The 21346-nt window shown below is 37.3% G+C and overlaps 7 protein-coding genes across 7 annotated transcripts; 4 read left to right on the top strand and 3 right to left on the bottom strand.

The window, feature by feature from the left end:
• The first annotated feature begins 31 nt into the window (after nt 1–31).
• Nucleotides 32–1287, top strand: F4822DRAFT_402652 (NAD(P)-binding protein). Its single transcript, XM_051458037.1, has 4 exons — nt 32–197; nt 261–567; nt 623–724; nt 785–1287. Exons 1-4 carry the CDS (start codon nt 147–149, stop codon nt 1195–1197), a joined length of 873 nt encoding a protein of 290 aa, XP_051314146.1. The 5' UTR covers nt 32–146; the 3' UTR covers nt 1198–1287.
• Nucleotides 1288–1345: 58 nt separating this feature from the next.
• Nucleotides 1346–3741, bottom strand: F4822DRAFT_243840 (major facilitator superfamily domain-containing protein). The gene is made up of 5 exons (XM_051454339.1): nt 3206–3741; nt 2957–3141; nt 2394–2902; nt 1850–2325; nt 1346–1782 (listed from the first exon to the last, which is right to left on the bottom strand). The coding sequence occupies exons 1-5, from the start codon at nt 3490–3492 to the stop codon at nt 1494–1496; spliced, it is 1746 nt and encodes a 581-aa protein (XP_051314145.1). The 5' UTR covers nt 3493–3741; the 3' UTR covers nt 1346–1493.
• F4822DRAFT_244055 (uncharacterized protein) lies at nt 3610–5818 on the bottom strand. Its single transcript, XM_051454341.1, has 4 exons — nt 4325–5818; nt 3927–4271; nt 3834–3876; nt 3610–3620 (listed from the first exon to the last, which is right to left on the bottom strand). The coding sequence occupies exons 1-2, from the start codon at nt 5538–5540 to the stop codon at nt 3991–3993; spliced, it is 1497 nt and encodes a 498-aa protein (XP_051314144.1). The 5' UTR covers nt 5541–5818; the 3' UTR covers nt 3610–3620; nt 3834–3876; nt 3927–3990.
• A 1-nt stretch (nt 5819) lies between these two features.
• On the top strand, nt 5820–7822 carry F4822DRAFT_243788 (tannase and feruloyl esterase). The gene is made up of 2 exons (XM_051454338.1): nt 5820–7327; nt 7387–7822. Exons 1-2 carry the CDS (start codon nt 6098–6100, stop codon nt 7741–7743), a joined length of 1587 nt encoding a protein of 528 aa, XP_051314143.1. The 5' UTR covers nt 5820–6097; the 3' UTR covers nt 7744–7822.
• A 79-nt stretch (nt 7823–7901) lies between these two features.
• F4822DRAFT_443398 (uncharacterized protein) lies at nt 7902–9649 on the bottom strand (the record flags this gene model as incomplete). Its single annotated transcript, XM_051463107.1, has 2 exons — nt 8812–9649; nt 7902–8740 (listed from the first exon to the last, which is right to left on the bottom strand). Exons 1-2 carry the CDS (start codon nt 9050–9052, stop codon nt 7902–7904), a joined length of 1080 nt encoding a protein of 359 aa, XP_051314142.1. The 5' UTR covers nt 9053–9649.
• Nucleotides 9650–11316: 1667 nt separating this feature from the next.
• F4822DRAFT_243871 (sure-like protein) lies at nt 11317–12893 on the top strand. The gene is made up of 2 exons (XM_051454340.1): nt 11317–11745; nt 11822–12893. Exons 1-2 carry the CDS (start codon nt 11568–11570, stop codon nt 12538–12540), a joined length of 897 nt encoding a protein of 298 aa, XP_051314141.1. The 5' UTR covers nt 11317–11567; the 3' UTR covers nt 12541–12893.
• A 353-nt stretch (nt 12894–13246) lies between these two features.
• F4822DRAFT_428992 (uncharacterized protein) lies at nt 13247–13648 on the top strand (the record flags this gene model as incomplete). The annotated part of the gene is made up of 2 exons (XM_051461001.1): nt 13247–13572; nt 13627–13648. The coding sequence occupies 2 exons, from the start codon at nt 13247–13249 to the stop codon at nt 13646–13648; spliced, it is 348 nt and encodes a 115-aa protein (XP_051314140.1).
• Nucleotides 13649–21346: the final 7698 nt, after the last annotated feature.

The following is a 21346-nucleotide window of genomic DNA, read 5'->3' as shown; positions in this document are numbered from 1 at the left end:
CAGCAGTCTGCCCTGAATCATACATATACGTATTTATAAGGCTGGTGGTGCATAAAGGAAGATCAACCCAACTTCCAAGACGTCGTTTTTTGTCTCAACCTCTCAATACACTTCCTATCTCACACTAACCTAGACAATTCCTACCAATGGCAACCCTCGCGAAGACCGTCGTCGCTACTGGCGCCACCTCTGGCATCGTAAGTTAAGCCACTCAGCAATGATCATGGGATATATCATAATTCTAATTACGTACTACTTAGGGGTTTGAATTGGTGAAGCAGCTTCTTACCCAGACGCAGCCTTACAAGTTCATCCTCGCAGCTAGGGATGCCAAGACAGCGCAGGCCGCTTTTGACAGCCTCAAGTACGACACTAGCAAACACAGCTTGACTATCATCCCATCCGACTTAACAAACCTGAAAACTGTCAAGACTTTCTCTCAGCAAGCTCTTGAAAAGATTGGGCAAGATAAGATCGATTACCTGATGCTCAATGCGGCAACAGTAAAGACTGTAGATGAGCCTGGCGTGTCTAAGTGGTGTGGAACTTACATCGTGAACCACTTATGTAAGGCACATATCAACCCCTTACATTTGACCCATGAGTATTAATGATATTTTAGCCCAACATTACCTCGTTCACCTACTCCGAGAGAAATTGGAGGCATCCCAATCGCGCCTAGTATTCGTTTCCTCTGGAGGTATTCGCCTAATAGACGACCCTAGTATGTCGAACCCACTAATCACTCAACCCAACTTACATGCTAACCCCTTAATCACTACAGGTGTACTAGATGAAAGCGTCAAGCGTAATTCAGGGACGAAGCGAGATCTCTACCCCGACACCAAATTCATCGCGCTCCTCGGAGCTCACTGGTGGCGTCGCCAACTCCAAGGCAAATGCAAAGTCGTTGCCGTTTCCCCTGGCCTAATACCCACCACGGGTCTTTATCGCCAAACTGACATAAAACTCCCCGCAGACCATCCTGACGCGAAGAGTGTCCCGGTAGGCGCCCAAAGTGTCCTCGCAGCTTTCACACGAGACGACTTCCCCGAGGATCCGGACCGAATCTTCTTGACGAGTTGGGGTGAGTGGTGGGAGTCGGATGTCATTAAGCTTACTCTGGATAAGAAGCTTCAAGACAAGTGGTGCCCGAGTAAGGACGAGGTTGAGAAGGAAGAAGGTATCACCGCGTAATCCGTGTGATCATTTGCTAAGATGACAGGGATTTTAGGGGTTCAAAGGGATGAAAGTGAAAGGACTAATGCGCTTTGGGTAAAAAAACCAAATCCCAAAACATTAGAGTTGAATGGCTCGCTGCGCTTGCTCTTGAGTACCTAGGTAGCTATTATACAAATACCAATCTATACCAGAAGACAAAATTCAAATCCCACCAACCTTTAAATCCATGACTCTAAAAAAAAGACTGACTCTAAACCTGTAGTGATACCTATAACCTCACAATATTAACATCTTAGTTTATAATCCTCACGCTATTTCTTCGGGCTGGGCTCCTCGGCTGAAACTCCGGCGTTGCCCTCTATATCCACCATCTCTTTCGCGACGCTCTTCTTAGATGGATCCTTCAGTCCAAACTCCGTGTCTAGTTCAGTCCGTAGCGGAATCTCTTTTTCGAACAAACCTAGCAGAATCGTGAGGCCGCCAAATGCGATAGCAACTTCAAAAACCAATTGAAGCGCATCTCTATACACGCTTATTATTTGGCCCTGTGTCGGCTGAGGGAACGACCCCACGAAGTTTGCTGAGCCGTATTGATACGCACTGCGATGATGAAAGTTAGTCGCCATAACAAGCATAGCCGGATGCAAAGGGAGATGAGGTGACTTACTCGCCGTTAGCTAGCAGTTGCGACACATTGGGATCCGAAATGCGCGGTAACAATTGATTAATACGGTTATTAAATATGACCCCAGGAATCGCAACACCCCACACATTCCCAAACGTCCGTATAAAGCACCACGACGCCGTCGCGACAGCCTGATCGGATTCAGGTACATGGGCTTGGAATGCGGGTAATTGCGTGTTGAGCACCAAACCCGCGCCAAGCGCCGCCACGCATTGGAAGATCACCCATTCCGCTTTAGATGAGTCCGCGTCTAGGTAAGCGAATAGGCCAATACCGAGAGTGAAGATGGCGAAGCCGGCGAAATGTAAAGGCTTATACCTCCCCCAGCGGGAGAGGACGATTGCTGAGATGGCGGCTCCTGGGATGCCGACGAGGGATTGTGGGAGGAGTGCGACGCCGGAGTAGGAGGGGCTGTACAGCTTGACTGCTTGGAAGTATACTGGCATGAAGTACATGATCTAACGCATATGCTGTTAGCTAACAGGCTCTAGGGCGTAGTGTGTGGATAAATGCGGGAATCACCTACCCAGTAGAGGAGCGCAGAATAGAGTAATGTGTTGACGCTAACAATGACCGAGGTACGGTTACCAAAAAGTCGTGGTGGCATGACTGGCTCCAGCGACCATCCCCATTTCTCGAATGTAGCGAAAAGCCCCAACCCAGAGAGACCGACTATCAGCGGAACCAATATGTTCCATGAACCCCACGAGTATTCCGTGCCGCCCACCGTCAGAGCCCAAAGGACAGCGACAGTCGCAGCTATGAGTATACCGTTACCGACCAAATCAAGACGTTTAAGCTTTTCCGTGAACGTCATCTCCTTGTTGTAATTAACATGAAGACAAGCATACATCACAACCAAAGCAACGCCCCCAATCGGAAGGTTCATGTAAAAGACCCATCGCCAGGTAGTCACTTGTACGATCTGTCCGCCAACGAAAGGACCTAGTGTTGTCCCAACCCCATAAATCGCTAGTATCACAGCCATATAGTTTCCGCGCTGCCGTAGAGGGACCAAGTCGGATACTATAATGTCTAGTATTCATGAGTTAGCTGGATGTGACATAGGCAACATTAGGAATAACTCACCAGTGATTATCATAATACCTCCGGATCCAATCCCTTGAACCGCGCGGCCAGCAATAAGCATGGCACCACTGTTTGCGCCCCCACATATCCCACTGCCGAGGGTAAATATCGCTATAATAGCCAGAGTGACCCATCTCCTTCCAAAGACGTTACATAGTTGACCGAATAGAGGTTGGAAAGCCGCGCTGTTGATTGAATTAGTTAGCTTAGTCCACAATAGCTAACTTGTTGATGTTGGTGTTTCTGTACCTGCATACGAAAAATGCGTTCGTGATCCAAATGTAGTTTGCGCCCATTTGAAGCTCCGAGACAATGACAGGTGCCGATGTGGTAACAACCGTATTCTCGAGAGCACCCAAGAGACTCGTGATACCTAATCCGATAATAATAGCCCAGAAGCGAAAGCCTCGCCGGAAATCGGTATGTTGTTCGTTTTCTTCTACATCGTTGTTCGAATCCATTTTCCGCTTCTCTTCTATTTGATCCGAATGCGAATCGTATGTACTGGTATCTTTTGAAGCTTGGTTTTCAGCCATGGTGAATAAGTGGATACCGAAGAGTATGAAAAAAAATCAATAGAGTTCCTTGGTATTGTGATACATAAGACTGAGGAACAAGTCGCAACTTTGTAGATATCCTTTTATTATCAGACATGTCTGTCGCACTTGCTTCGAAGCATTACATTAGATTCGGAGTCCGATTCGGTGTCGGCGTGGAATTTCCTATTTGGGATTGCGTTACCCGGTTCGGACGCGATCATTCGTCGGTTTCGGGCCCCGCCGTTACGGCGCGAACTCGAGGAATTACAAGCTGATGAGTGATCGTGGGATAACGCATAATTGATGTGAATTATTTGAGGCGTAGGGCATCTACTTACTCTTTTCATATCCCAAAACAATCGTTCATCACATTCGTTGCGCCTAGACTTCTTGGTACGCTATCCTTCTAGTGAGAGCAGCACCGCACATACATCTCGCCCTTCGACATTAGATTGCGCACGAAAAATGTTTCGTACTAACACCTGTTGAGTAACTCTAGGGCGCGATGCTTTCGAGTAGGAGCCGCTTCGAATTCTCGATGTACTTCCGTAATACTTTAACACCACCCTTTCCCAGTTCAGGTTGACACACGAGCTCCTCTTTATCGATCATCATTCTAACGACTCCGCAAAAGTCGTCTCCAGTTAGCAGGCCGCCGTTGTCCTTCCCCCGCGTCCCGATCCGAAATTGACGTGGTATCCCAAGCAAACTCTCCATTCTCTCAAATAGATTTACGACGATTTGGATGAACATCATGGATTGAAGATTGCCTGATTCTGTATACATGTAAGCATTGCCTTTGTGATGCACGGGTGATTGGGACACGTACGAAGCGGGAAATCGCTAAAGTTGATACCTGGGATTGGACATAGATAAGCGTCTTCGCTTCTCGCAATACTTTCGAGAAACTCGTGACAATGGGTAAAAATGATAAGGTATAATCGTGTAATGTGTATATAAGACGTGAGTATAAGCATTAGTGTTGGAGCGTCTAAGTCGGTTGCGGATTCGCCGTCTAGCGTCGATAGAGGCGATGTGTCTACCAGTGCTAAGCTGTCTCCTGGCAAGTATAAGGAATTCTCATTTATGGAGGTTGGGGAACATGCATCGTTGCTGGATCTTGGTCCTCGAATCCTTGGAGGACATCCATTAGATAATTGTGAGGCGGTTGGTGGCTGATTTGCCTCCGAAAGCACGCTCAGAATATCGACAAACTCGCGTGTGTTTGTCAGCACGCAATGTATTGGAGCCAGTGTGCGATTTGTGGACCCATCGGCTGCTGAAACAAGCATACTGACAGTTACGGTAGGAGGGCCCTGACTAATGCGACTCAATAGTGTAACCAAATTGAGATTTATCTTAGAAAGTCGTTGTTCTATATGGATATCTTCGGTGGTGCCGTTACTACCCGTATCTTGTGTGACGGTATTGCTTTTTGATGAAACCGGTATAGCGCATTCTCGACTGGTATCCCATTCTTGTAAGCAGACCAGCTCTGTCGATGAAGGGTTGGGCTGAGAGATTGATGAAAGGCTTTTCCCAACTGGTGTGTTCAAAGATATATTCGTTTCATCAAATTCAATAACCGAGGAAACTAGATCCCCGTTGAAATTGTCGTCGAAAATTGATGTGTACACAGGAGAGTCCCACGATTCGCTTATCCCATGAGGAAACGCCACCGTGCTTGGCGCATCGCTGGGATCCGCAAACACACCGGATAGTGATGTGTCAATTGCCTGGTCAGCATCCCTGATCGGATCAGGTTCTCCTTCAATATCTCGTCGCGGTCGTTTGCGAGATCCAGACCCGGTATTATTGTCTCCCGAGTAATATTTGATACGAAAAGCAGGCGTAGTGAGGCATTCAGCATCTGCCCGCGCACACCGACCACAACGCTCTTGTCCAGGCTCCCGTAAGCATCTTAGCTTCTGTCCCTTGCAACGATCGCATGCCGACCTGCGTGATGATATGTTCGGCACTGTCACTTGCCGTCCTTGCATATGGGTTTCGTCGGGATAACTAATTGGAGTACTGGTAGATGTCATCCTTTGCTTTTTAATTATGTCGTGCGATGAAGATAATTGAAAGTCCGAAGCATTTTTATGTGGCGTGGTAATCTTGGAGAATTGCGTAGGAGCCTACCCCGCCATGAGAATGAGCCCTTTAAGATTATACATACTCAACTATGCCTTTACAAATGATTATCGGGTAAACGATTTATAGTTGTTATTCAAGAAATTTCCTATTATATCTCTTGAAGAGTAGATAGAGTTCGTATACTACAACTACCTAGGCAGTTTCACGCATCCGAAAGAATAAGGGTAGTGATCTAGGTAGACTCGTGTGTGGGCTAGTTCAGCACAGCTGAAAATCTAGTGGACGCCGACGTAGCACGATAGCCAGCCACATACGTCGGTGACGCGAGTCAACAGCAACCACTATGTCTCAGCCGTTCAAAAAATACCTCATAGTAATTAAGACAGAGATGATAGGAGTTAAAGACGGGTACCGTAGATGTATATACAGACGTCTTACTACCACTACTTCCAGAGAGACTAACTTGGCGGAATCACGGCCATAATCGTCGAGATCGACTATCACCATGTGTACTCCTTCGATGATACCGTATCCGGACTTAGCCGGCGCACAGTTCACCTCTCTAAGCGCTTCACTGGTATCGAATGTCACTTTACAGATACTCGGAAGTTTATACGTCAACAATGGTCCTCTGGATGTTCAAGGGGTTAGTTTTTGCCATGTCAAGACCACTTACACGCACATTGGAACAACAGATAATGTCACCGTAGAACTGTATCTCCCAGAGGATGGGTGGAACGGAAGAATGCAAGGTGTCGGCGGCGGTGGATGGATAGCAGGAGGCACCGACTTTTTTCTCACCAACTCTACCATGCTTGCAGCCGTATCTGAAGGTTACTCTGCAGTAACTACCAACGGTGGTCATTCTTTTCTTAGCGGTAACGACTGGCTACTACAAAGTTCCGGAGAAATCAATCATCAAATCCTGGAAGTATTCGCTTCTACATCGCTTAACGAGCTGTCTATCATCGGAAAGGCCGTTATCGAGAGCTACTACGGCAGGCCGCCACTTTACTCTTACTGGAACGGCTGCTCGTTCGGGGGTCGGCAAGGGATGGAGCTCGCGTCAAGATATCCTACTGCATTCAACGGTATCGCGGCTGCAGCTCCTGCAATCAACTTCATTGGTATATTAATGGGCAACCTCTGGCCTCAGATTGTCATGAAAGAGATGGGCGAGTATCCGAAAAATTGCGAACTACTTGCCATTACCAAAGCAGCGGTAGAATATTGCGACGGTAAAGACGGATTGAAATACGGCATGATCTTCGACCCGGATGACTGCGATTTCGACCCACGTTCCGTTATCAATGAGACTATTACTTGCGACGACACGGGTGTTTCCGAAATTATTCGGATTTCGGAAGCTGCGGTTAAGGTCGCTGAGGCGGTATGGGCTGGAGCTCGAACATCAGATGACCGGTTTCTCTGGTGGGGACTCAAGAAAGGGGCGAGACTGGTTGAACAGCCGCTTGGTCACTTCGTCAATCCAGGAATTGCAACGACCGTATGTTCGCGAAATGGAACATGCACTGGCAAGCCAACACCAGTTTCCGATCAAGCGATACGACTGTTAGTGAAGAAGGATCTGAATTTTGACGTTTCGTCAATAACAGCCAATGAATTTGAAGAAATATTCGGAGCCACAGTTGAAGAATATGCTGTTCTCGATATCAACCCAAATCTTGACGCCTTCCGGGACGCAGGAGGGAAAATATTGAGTTACCACGGCTTGGTAAGTACCCTATGACCACGCTAATAATCTATATGCACATAGCTAATAGTTGACCACAGTATGACGCTATTGTCCCTCCCGATGCCACAAGAGATTACTTCAACAGTATCGCAGCTCGCGACAGTCAAGTTCACGACTACTACCGTGTCTTTGAGGCGCCAGGGCTCGCCCACTGTCACTCCGGTGCCGGAGGATACTACCCTTCCGGGATTTTTAAGGCTCTCGTTTCGTGGGTTGAGTCTAACGCTACTCCCGACACACTTGTAGCATCGACTCCCTCGCGGAATGGATCTTTTCAAGAAGGGATATTATGCCCTTATCCTCAAAAACCGCATTACAACGGATTGCGCGTGGAGTATTACGACGAATCGGGATTATTTGGGACTTCGGCTGATGACTTCTACTGCGACGAGTAACGAACGAAACGTATCACATACCCAGTTATGATGTTCTTTTGATCGGCGGTGATATATACAGTTCGCATAATCTATAATCTATCTACAGAAGATAAGATGCCATTTTGGTTGATTTTTAAAGGCGTAGAACCGAGTGGTTAGTACCGGGAGCCATAGCATTAATGACCCGAAGTAAAGTCCCGGTGCGCGGCGAACATCAGAACAGCAAAGCTTTGGGCTTCAGGAGACTCGGTAGCAGGTGTCTTATCTTTCCAGTTCAAGGGGTTGATAACGGGAGACAGCAAACCGTCGCTGCTTATCTTGTCCGTGATAGCTTGTCTCTTGCTGTCGGCCCACGAGATGTAGTTGTTGCCGAAATCAGCGGGCTCGAGTTGCGCCATGCGGTACGCGGTCGCCGTTAAGAGGGTCGTGCCAGACAGCTCGGCGAACCACGTGGTATCGTTGAGATAGTTGCGCAGCAGCGGCTCGTTGGGTTCGGCGTTATCGCGGGCGATTGCACCATCCAGTATAGAGCGGATAATGTTCTTGAGTTGTGTTATCGCGCCGCTTGTTCCCCCATTACCCGCAAATCTCGACTTCTTTGCTGTCGCTAGCACGCGGCTCATCCCAGCAGCTGCCCATCCATTTCCAGTGCTCCAGATACCCAAGTCCTGCGATTGTGGGCCGACAATATGATGCCAAAGGCCGGCCGCGCTTTGAGCATCCGAGGGAACGCCTAGGACTTGCTGATATAAACTGCACTGCTGGATGGCAGTGTTCAATAGACCTTCATCATCCGACTGGATAGCCCAATACGCCAGAGTTGGCGGCGCCATATAGATGAAGTCAGCCCATAGCTCGGCGACCGACTCTCTATGGCTGATAGCACCGTTAGACCATCGAGGGACCGAGTTAAGAAGATGTTGTACTTGACGGTCTGCTGCCGATAAGAAGTCCGATTCGGTTTGGCCAATCAAGATGGCGGAGACACCAAGAGAAGCTGGGTCACCAGCAGCACCTATCATATGTTAGCATTTCTTGTACTGCTGATCCCGACAATCGTTCGAATTTCATTGCTCGGTTACATACCATCCCCATCGACTAGAGTGTCGGAGTCAGTCGAAATGTGCGGCTTGACATACGACAGCGACTGGGTCGAGTCTACCTGTAGAACAGGTATCTTTCCATCCGGAAATGTGTTATTGCCGAATACCGAAGAGCTCGGGTTATACCATTCCAACAACGCCTCGGCGAATGTACCATACTCCCAGCTATGCGTGGCAAGACGCTGCCCCTGGGAGATGATGTTACTTATGAGCTCGGCCGACATTGTTGTTCTTCGAATTGTCGTATGGCCAAAGAATTAGGGTCAATGCGATGTCAAAGCTTGGATTTTTCAACTGCGATGGCCGACAATTATATTGAGAACACTAATGCGCGTCTAGTGGCGAGTTCGCATTATGATACTATCTTCGGTAGCGGGACAGAACAACGACGCTGTCTAAATACCTAAGTAGGTAATAAGATTAAAGGCACTATTTTTATCTTTATATCCACTCCAATATGACCTGAATTGCATCTCACTCTGCTGACGCCATTACATCACCGCCGTGGCCCAAGCTCTTCATACGCTATTCCCAAAGCTTGGCCAAGAGTTTCAAGCGAATCTCATGAACACCTAGGCATTTTTGATAAGTTTATTTTCCATCGGTCAATATTATGTTACTCAAACCTAGTCGGCCCCAATACCATCTCCTAAACGTTTCCAGGCACGAGCAACAGGCGAATCCGTCATGCTCATTTCCCCAGGCAGATCACACGAAGATGTATATCTAGCCTGTGGCCCTGATCACCAGATTTAGTCTCATTCTAGCGGCCGGCATATTTCTGGAGTACTTCCTTCGTATTTTGTCGGGCATAGCCATTGTGCCTGCTTAGAGCACGTCAGAGTATCACGCAATATATATTAGCAGTATACAACACGGTCGTTCGTGGCTCTTTCTTCCAATAAGCCAATGCAGGGAGGTTCAATGATAGCATTAGGCCCTTCTGAGGCAGACTCTTCGCATCGGGTAACGTAACAGGAATAGTCGGTCCACTTACGACTTCGTGGTTCTATATCACGTACATATGTGATAGATTAGCTCCATAAGCTGCTCAATATTCTATTTACGGATTTCCGACGCAGCCAATCTTCATATTCCTTTCTCACCGCTCTTCCTAAGCCAAGTGAAGAGGTCAATAAACCTACGGGTTACACAAGCATCGTCGTGATTCAATGAATGGCCATACCCGAGTATTACGCTACAAAATACAAGCTTCGGCTCTCACCATGATTTCATGGCCCTTTTGCAATCGAATCTAGCCTGGGGTCATAGCCTTTATCTCGCTCCCCTTATGTCACTATATGTTGGCGTCAGACACCGATCGGCAATAAAAGTCATCATCACTACCTCCGATAGGTCTATTACACTAGACATACAAATACAACTCCCCGACCAGTGTGTATTTCCTAGACCTTTCACTGTCCGGTTCCCCGGCAGCGCTATCTCCTAGTTATATAGGTCGTCCCGTCCGCATATATTCATCATATTCGTATGAGTTTTAACGGATTACATCAACTCAGATCCACCTAGGGACGGCGGCAGCCAAGAGCATCCGACTTCATTGTACTTCAAACGCTCTGTTACAGCTATCAACAAATTGGCAATGTGGCTCTATCATACTCAATAGCCAAGGCGCGATGGGGATATCAAGTCTATACAGTTACGCTATGAAAGGTACTACGCACGACTCCCTTCGTATTTCAATAGGAGAACTACGAAAACTAGGTACGGTGCCGAGCTTGTACGCGATGTACAAAATTTCAACACTGATGCCAACCGCCCCTGGGCGGTCTAGCGATACACTTCCAGTCGATGCTATTTAGCTCGGCATGAATGAGGCGATCCAACCCAACCAGTGAGTCTCTTATCGCTACTACTGAAGTTTCTACCACAAACTCATCTGAATATGAGACAATTATGTTAATGTAAGTTTTCGCAGCCGTGTCACATTCAAGTCCTAGCACGTTCTACCTTAGTTACTCGGTCCGCTTTGCCAATGGCTCAATTTTTGTGTTACTTGCCGTATTCGGAAAGTATTACATCTCGGTATGCTGCATATGGCGTGCATCTGGCAACTCATGTTTCTGGCAGGGTTCACTGGGGAGCCACAGGTATTGTCTAAAATCTTATCGCCGAATAATTATCAATTTGGGTTAAAATTTGTGCCTGGGTAACCAAGTAAGTAATATTGTTTGCGCATGTCTCGACAATTGATTTTCTAGAAAATCTAAGAATAAAATAACGGGTTTCGCCGATAGCGATGGAGAAACCTTGGCATATATCAGAGTTGCCTTCCTATAACGGCAAGTCGTTGGCCTCAATCGAACATCGCAGGCTGGGCTTGGTGCATGAAGATCTGCGAAAGAGCTGTTGCGGATCCCACGTGCCTCATGAGATTGGCTGCGGGCTATGGCTGGCCCCAGTGAGCATTCGGCCATACACAGGATCAGTCGTTAGTAGGAAAGCTCGGCATTCTGTCCGCACCCCAGTCCCAGGGTTTCAATGATCAGCTCAGCCATCGACTCAGGGGCTGTGATTGGTCACTACACCTGCATGAGCCCAAGTAATCAGGGGTTCATCGTCAACCCGGATGACTTGCGCAATGCAACTCAATTCAACACCGACAACATGAAAGAGTATTTAAATCGGCCGATGGCCCATGTAGGCGCTATTGAGATTAATCCCTCTAGTCTTCATCCCCTCGTTCTCGACTGAAGACCGTTGAGCCTCATCGTCAAAATGCGTGCCCAATTCCTTCTTTCCGCACTACCTATTCTAGGAGCGCAAGGCGCGCGCATCCTCCAAGCTAACGATGACGGCTGGGCGGAGCTCTACATTCGTTCATTAAACGAGGCGCTCAACGAAGCTGGACATGATGTCGTTCTTTCAGCTCCCGCCGACAACCAGTCAGGCACGGGTAAGTAACTTTGCTGATGTGTTTACACTTACACTTTGATACCTATACCGAGGTTAATGCTAACTCTATTTGCCAGGATCGTCCGATAAAGAGCCCTCCCCGCGCTCGGATGCCTGCGAGTATGATAGCTGCGCGGCTAACAGCGGGCCTGTGGGTAGCAACTCGACCAACACCCGCCTCAACTGGGTGAACTCTTACCCGGCGACGTCTACCCGCTACGGAATCGACACTTTCGGCCCTCAGATCTGGAACGGCGAGGGTCCGGAGCTCGTGGTCACAGGTCCTAACGTAGGAACCAATTTATTCCTCGCAGTCCCATTCTCGGGTACCATCGGCGCCGCCGTGTACGCAAGCCACACGGCGGGTATCCCCGCCATCGCCTTCTCGGGTGCATCAACGGGCAATCTCGCATGGAACACAAGTCCCGTCCCAGCACGAAGCGCAGTATACGCCTTACTCGCGACGCAACTGACCGAGGCCGTTCTTGCCTCCGGCACGCCGTACCTTCCCTCCGAGGTCTTCCTCAACGTCAACTTCCCCGAAATCACCGACGACTGCAACGGTCCCGCGAACTTTAAATGGGTCCTTAGCCGCATCAACCCGGGAACGTTCTCCGACCCCGATACCGAGAGTTGTGGTAGCACAAGATTACCCACTGAGACGAGTGTAATTGATGCGGGTGGCTGCCACATCTCGGTTAGCGTCGGGGATGCGACGGATAAGACTACGGCGCCGGCTGAGAAGCAGGCCGTTGTGCTGCAGAAGCTGGGAAGCTTGTTGACTTGCTTGGAGTAATTGATCTGTTTGGATATGTGTTGTACGATTCTGGATATGACTTCACGTATATAGTTTTGGCATAGAATCGTCCAGGCACGCAGCTGAATTGTATAAAAGGAACGTTAAATGTATCCAGGCCTTCAAATCCATCTACTTCCACGTTGATATAATGTTAAGGACAAGTATATCTTCGTGTATCGCACGTTCAATAGCTAACGGAGAAAACTCTACTATACGTCATCACATTTCGTCATATTACCGGCGTCTTCCCTTCCGCAACGGTTGTCGGCGCAAATAAGCGTTCCTATTGGATCAAGTTACGACGCTTAAGAATGTAGTAAGGATAGAGATCTGTGACCGCCGATCATGCTGATTGAGTTGTTGAGTATCCACAAGCGGCTGAACATGTATAGAGAAGTGCGCAAGCCTATTCGACATCGTATCGGCGAATGTTTAAGGGCTAATTATTTTACGATAAGGCAACATCAAGGACTTATCTTCGAATAATTATATCATATTGATGTAAATTTATTTATAGAGCATGGAAATGGACACAGAGGTGATGTAGTAGGGTGATGTTAAGGAAGATGGTCGGCGAGGTCTATTTAAGGGGTAGAATTTCCAGCCAACTTCAAGCCGCTCCATGCAGCGACTAGAACTTAATTGAACACTACACTACTTCACATCACACAATTTGTTCGTACATTTAAGCCCTATTATCACCATGAAGTACTCCCTCCTAACTGTCGCGCTGCTCCCCCTAGCATACGCGGGGTGCTACACAGGAGGCGAGGCATGGCCAGACAACAAACCTGCCATCACCAAAGCAATTGCGAAAACATCCGAATTCTTCGTTAGACAGGGGCCCTTGAGCCCTGGCGAGCATGAACTTACCCAAAAAGTCGACGGAGTCTGCGTCCAGTTCATCCTAGACAATCTTCAGGAGAAGCCGGCCAAAGTTACCGAGCAGTATGCTGTGAACCACTTTTCCAACGAGTATACCGGATGCGAATATGGCGGGGACTCGAGCTATGATAACTGGCGATTCGTGTAAGTGCCTCCATTAGAATTGTTTGGATTGGAAGGCTAACGCTGGATATCTAGTGCGGACCCTAACGCTTGCTAGAAGGCCTAGCTCTTAGGAGGAAACTCGGTGGTGCCGTTACTTAGTACCACGCATTGAAGCCTCTTCCCAGACATATAGCCTTAAGTTTGATGGGAATCGCTTCGTATTAGGACTATTTGTTATCCGGCTAGGAGGTGTTCATAAATAACCGCAAGTTGTGTTCGCCGCAGCTACCCCTGACACAGTGTATTGCTTCGTTCAAAACGACGGCTTGACAGTGTATACACTGTCTACCCTCCCACTTAAAAAGATCAACACGCTATGTAAGGGGTACCTGCAACGAATCCTAAATCCTTCACACAAGCTCCTATCAATATAATTGTTCGCATGATTGCGCGCTATTATTTTTTCGGTGCGATCTGGCCACGTTTATGCATTGAATATGTACTTGCTGGAAAATAAATTGTAGCCAATGGCGAGCCAGTAAGGCTATGACCACGCCTGGAGGTCGTCCTTCGCATCGATATGTGGCATAGAATGGTACGTCAAAGCTAACGGAAATTGGCTAGATAAATAGATCAAAATGAGGTAGGCAGTCTGGAATAGGGGTAGGTGTCGCAGAAATACGGGGATGAATTGGCTGCAAAAAGTATTGAGGGTTTGTTTTCGTAGCATCGGTTGGCTTTGCGGTAGAGGAGACATGGGATATATTTGCGGGCGGCACTCTTAGGATAGGGTTTGTCGCGATCGTAAAATGTCTTCGTTTGTAGGTTTTTGATATGGTCTCGGTCCTTCGTTATTAGCTTTCGCAAAATCAACCACATCTACATAGCCACGTGTAGCAGAAATTGGAACCTACTGTCAGCATTGAAATCTTTGTAGAGTACATGGGAATGGAGAATCTGGAGTTTTGCTCAAATGAGAGGTGTAATCATTCAACATGCGACAGCCGGAAGTAGGAGGGACATACTTGGTACGAACCCAGCACGAATTCAATTCGGTCTCGGTGGGATAGAGCTAGAGATATGGCCTGATAACTAGTGTGCTGTTCCCTAACCACAGAATGGCAATGTGTTGTATGAACTCCTAGAAAACGATAAATCTATTTGTATCATAGGGATAGATATGCCTTGAGTTTACGAAAGGTTATTGTATGAAAATATAAATTCTATGGGAGACCTTATCTTAAATAAGAAAGTAAATCCTGGTATGTAATATGGCTTATACCATATTTTTAATTGATTATAGGATCTTATTATATGGGTATATGATTAAAGGTTAGAATTATTTTTTTTAAATATATAATTATGAATAAATGAATTTATTATCACAACCTAACATCCTATGGTTATATATTTATGGATTAAATGGATATTAAATAATTAATTATAAAAGAATTATGGAAAAACAATCTGCTTTATTAATTAATAAAATATAAAAAAAATATTTTCTATTTGGTTTTAAAATAAAATAAAATAAAAAAGAATAAAAAATAATTAAAAAAAATATTAAATTACATAATTATAATTATTTCTTATATATTTAATTATTCTTTTTATAACTTTTTAATTATTAATTTAAAATTATTTTTTTTAAATATAATAAAAATTTTTTAAACTTTTTTAATAAATAAAATTTATTTAATTATTTAATTAATTATTAATATTATTATTTTTAAATTAAGATATTTTAAATTAATTAATATAATAATAATTTTATCTTTTTAAAACGTAGATTTATCATATTTTAATAACTTTTTAATTAATATTAATATTAAGTTAAAAAATGATATAAATCATTTATAAAATATCTTATTATTATTATTAATTAAATCTTCTTTTATTTTATTAATTTTTAAAGATAAAATAGAAAACTGTTATAAACCAGCCACGAAGGACCCTTGTTAAGACCATGAAGGGTAGAGTATAAGCAACCTATCACGGTTAAATTCCAGTTTGATATATTAAGATGCAATATATTACAACATATTATAACATATTATAACACATTGCAATATATCGTAACATATCGTAATATATTACAACATATCATAATAACCTTAGGATGAAAAAGGAGGGAGGAATAACTATATAATTATAAACATTTCTTATATATTTAATTATTAATTTAAAACTATTTTTTTAAATATAATAAAAGGATTTCAAGCCTCTTTGACAAACAGAACCAACTTAATTACTTAATTTATTATTAATATTATTATTTTCAAATTAAAAAACCCCAGATTAGCTAATCTAACAATGATTATACCTCTTTAAAACATAGGTTTATCACATTTTAATAACTCTTTAATCAATATTAATATTAAGTTAAAAAATAATATAAACCATCTATAAAATATTCCTTTATTATTATCAATCAAACCTTCTCTTATTTTATTAATCTTTAAAGATAAAATAAAAAACTTTTATACCTTCTAAAAATTATCTTTTAAAGAATATTACAATTAAATATAAAATAAATTAATAAATCCTAACCTAAAAAATAAAGAAAAGTTGGATAAAAAAGAATTTTAAAATAAGGATTTAAATAATTTATAATAATTTAGTTTATTATTATTTAAAATATCCATATTTATTTATATTATTTAAGATTTATTATTAATAAAAAAAATATTTTAATTTATTAATAGGATAATATTTTTTAAGATATATTTATAAATCCCAGAGTTGGAAACATAGGAAAAAATTAATGTTAAAATAGGAAAAAATAATTAGGAAGAAAAAGAAACTCTTAATTAATAAATTAAAACAGTGATTACCTTTAAGGAAGTTAAAAGGTTTAAAAAAGAATTGGCTTTAAAAAAGGCTAAATTAAGGAAAGCCTTTAAGGGATCTCCATTGGGAATTTTTTAATAATTAATCCCTTTTTAACCTTTAATACCCCCTAGATTTCTAAATGATAACAATAATAAAGAAAAAAAAGATAAGAAAAAAAGAAGAAATAAAAGACCCTAATTAAAAAAAGAAAGAATAATGATCCTTTTTCTATTTATTAAAAGATATAAATTAATAAACCTATTAATTTATAATGGAATTTTAGATGTTAAAAATTGGTTTATATATGTAAAATTCTATTTGTCTTTTTATAAGGAAAATCTATTATAAGAAGAATAATAGGTATTCATTATTATTTAATTCTTAAGTAAAACAATTCTCATATAATTTCAATCCATTTTAGAAAACCATTTTAATATTACCAAAAAAAAATCAAAAAAGTTTCAATATATCTTTAAACTATATAAACATTTTAAAAATAAGATATAAATAATATTTAACAAATTATTTAAAAAAAAAGGAAATATAAAAGACCATTTATTACCTCAGATAAAAAAGATAAACTATATTCTATATAATAGAATTTAAATAACTTATAATTATAAAATAATTATGTGATGAACCTATGCCTCAGAGAGGTATAATCATTACTGGATTGGCTAATCCAGGGTATCTTGATTTGAAGGTAATAATATTAATAATAGATCAAATAATTAATTAGATTCTATTTATTAGAAAGGCTTAGAATCCTTTTATTATATTCAAAAGAATAATCTTAGATTAATAATTAAAGAATTATAAAAGAATGATTAGATATATAAGAAAATTGTGGTAATTATATAGATATTCCTTATTATTACCTTCCTTATGGATAAAATTGGATCCCCTTATCTATATTCATCCTTATTACATTCATATCACAAACCATATAGGCTTATAAGGATGTAAGACCCCAGAGGAGACCTTTTTCCTTGCTAAAGTAGGGCAATGACAATAGGAATGCATAACATATGACATAAATGAATATAGATAAAGATATTTAATCTTATCTAATAAATATAATATGAATAAATATGGATAAATATATTTAATCTTATTTAATAAATATAATAGAGATAAATATAAATAAAGGGATCTAATTTTATTTATAAAGAAGATAATAATAAGAAATATTTATATAAATTATTATAATTCTTTTATATATCTAATCATTCTTTTATTATTTTTTAATTATTAATTTAAGATTATTCTTTTAAATATAATAAAAAAATTTTAAATTTTTTTAATAAATAGAATTTAATTAATTATTTAACCTATTATTAATATTATTATTTTTAAATTAAAATATCTTAGATTAATTAATTTAATAATAACTATATTTTTTTAAAACATAAATTTATTATATTTTAATAATTCTTTAATTAATATTAATATTAGATTAAAAAATAATATAAATTATTTATAAAATATTTTTTTATTATTATTAATTAAATTTTCTTTTATTTTATTAATCTTTAAAAATAAAATAAAAAACCTTTATATTTTTTAAAAAATATTTTTTAAAGAATATCATAATTAGATATAGAATAAATTAATAAACCTTAATTTGGAAAATAAAGAAGAATTAGATAAATAAGAATTCTAAAATAAAGACTTAAATAATTTATAATAACTTAATTTATTATTATCTAAAACATCTATATTTATTTATATTATTTAAAATCTATTATCAATAAAGAAGATATTTTAATTCATTAATAAAATAATATTTCCTAAAATATATTCATAAATCCTAAAATTAGAAATATAAGAGGAAATTAATATTAGAATAGGAGAAGATAATTAAGAAAAAAAAAAGATCTTTAATTAATAAACTAGAATAATGGTTATTTTTAAGGAAGTTAAAAGGCTTAAAAAAGAATTAATCTTAAAGGAAACCAAATTAAAAAAGGCCTTTAAAAGATCTTTATTAGGAACTTTTTAATAACCAATATCTTCTTAATCTTTAGCATCTTCTAAACCTTTAAATAATAATGATAATAATGATGAAAAAGATAAGAAGGAAAAAGGAGGTAGAGATTCTTAATCATGGAAGGAAAGAATAATGATCTTTTTTTTATTTATTAAAGGATATAAATTAATAGATTTATTAATCTATAATAAAATTTTAGATATTAAAAATTGGTTTATATATATAAAACTTTATTTATTTTTTTATAAAGAAAATCTATTATAAAAAGAATAATAAATATTTATTATTATTTAATTCTTAAATAAAATTATCTTTATATAATTTTAATTTATTTTAAAAAATCATTTTAATATTATTAAAAAAGAATTAAAAGAATTTTAATATATTTTTAAATTATATGAATATTTTGAAAATAAAATATAAATAATGTTTAATAAATTATTTAAGAAGGAAAAAATATAAAAGATTATTTATTATCTTAAATAAAAAAGATAAATTATATTTTACATAATAGAATTTAAATGATTTATGATTATAAGGTAATTATTTAAAAATATATAATTTAATTATTTTTATAAGGAAGTGGTTATTTAGATAAAGGATAAGTTTTTTAAGGAAGAATGACTTATTATTATTAATGAATGTATAATTAGAATAATTTTTTATAATAATAGATTATATAAAAGATATAATAAGAAGAAAAAAGGTTTTAAAATAATGAAAAATCAGGGAAAAAAGGAATTAATTAAGATTTAAAGCCTAAATATAATTAATAATAATAAGAAACCTAAAAAAAACTTAAATAAAGTTAAATATTATAATTATTAAAAAATGAAATATTATAAGAATTAATATAAGAAATCTAAGAAATAACTATAAATCCTAAAAGGAAAATTAATTAATATAATAATGATAACATTAAGATTTTTAATTTTAAAAATATTTAATATTGTTAAAAAAGAGGAAAAATAGGAAAGTCTATTATTGGATTATAATAAAATTATTTAATAAATGGAAATGGAAAATTTTATAAATTAAATAAATTAATTATGAAATCTTAATATAATAAACATAAAAAACTCTGAAAAAAAAGAAATAAATATTTTTTTAAAGGAATCTAATTCTTTTTTAAATAAATAAAGATCATTATGGGATATGGATTAGAATATAAAAGGAAAAATAAAAGGAAAAATAATATTTTTAATATAGGTTAATAATTAGAATATTTTTGCCATATTATTATTAAATAAGAATATTATTCTGATATATTTTGATGAAATATAATTATATTAATAAGTAATATAGGATTAATAGGATTCTAATAATAAAGAAAAATAAAATTAAATTTTTAAATTAAAATTAATATATTATACATAATTAATTAAATAAATAAATTATTATTATTATAATTTTAATAATTTAATAAATTTAAGATATATATTTAAGAATAATAAAATATAAATCTAAAAATATAAAAGATAAAATTATAAAAAAACCTATAAAATTATTATTAAAAGAATATTTAAAAGATAAAGAATATTAGAATTATTTATCCTAAATATATTTAAAAATCTAGATTATAAGAGGGTAATTAGAAATGAATAGAACCAAGAATTTACATAATGATATTATAAGAATATATATAGGATTTCTTATATAATACTTTATAAAAAAAAAAAATATAATTATTTTAATTAGATTTATTTATAAATATCTAAAATAAATAATTTAATATCTAAATATTATCTTAAATAGATATTATAAATAAATATTATTATAATATAAAAAAATGATTAATTAATTTTAAAAAAAAATACAATATTTAGAAAATAAGATTATAACTTTTTAAGGAAAAACCAAATAATTAATAAATTTATTATAAGAAATAATTAATATAATTAATAAATAATAGGATATAATAGAAAAATTATTAAAGATCTTATAGATAATATTAAATAAGATTAAATTAATATATTTAATAGAAATAACTAAGAGATTTTATTTAATTATAAAAATGATATAAAAAAGATATAAATTTAATATCCTAATTGATTTAGGATATATAATTAATTTAATCTATCTAAGATTAATCAATATATATAGAATATTGTATTAAAAAAAGAAAATGTCTTATCAAGTTAATAATATTGATGGAAGCCTTATTATCTATGATGAAAGAAAAATTAAAAAAAAAACTATAGTTTTTTTTATCTTAATTTAAGGATATTAAGAATTAATATTTTTTAATTTTATTAATATAAATTATAAATTAATTTTAAAGAAGATATGATTTAAAATTAGTAATTTAAGAATTAATTAGATATAGAATTGATTCTATTAGGATAAGCCAGAAAAAGATTTAGTTTCTGAATATTAGAAAGAGGCTAATTTAAGTAAATTAAAATAGTAATTATAATAAATATAAATAGGTAATCTTATAAAAGAATATTCTATATTTTTATATTTTATAATATAATATATAGATATTAAAGAATTAAATAATTAAAAACAAATTAAAATTAAAAAAAAATATATAAAAGTATTTCTAAAATTATTTTAAAATAATCCAAATATAGATATAAATATATTAGAATATAATTAATATAATTATAAAATAATATTAAAAAAAAGAAAACATCTAAAATTATATTAAGTTTATAAATTAAATCAAAATAAATCCAAAACCTTACATATTATATTCCAAGATAAAAAAATAAAAAGGTTTATATAAAAATCAAAATTATTAATAAAATATTTAATCTTTTTAATATCCAAAAAGAATAAGGATAAGATATTTAAATTAAATAAAAAAGGAAAAATAATATAAAAAAATATTTATAATTATTAATAATTAAATAAGATCATAATTAAAAATAGGCATTTTTTATTATATATTAAAAGCTTAAAGGAAGAAATAGGTGATAATAAATAATTTATATTATTAGATTTAAAATTTATTTTTAATTTTATATGAATTGTTGAAGAAGATAA

Source organism: Hypoxylon trugodes, assembly GCF_022578975.1.
Source record: "Hypoxylon trugodes strain CBS 135444 unplaced genomic scaffold F4822scaffold_5, whole genome shotgun sequence".
NCBI classification, from domain to species: Eukaryota; Fungi; Ascomycota; class Sordariomycetes; order Xylariales; family Hypoxylaceae; genus Hypoxylon; species Hypoxylon trugodes.
The sequence above is the reverse complement of the archived record's forward strand: the minus strand, read 5'-3'. Positions and strand labels throughout refer to the sequence as shown.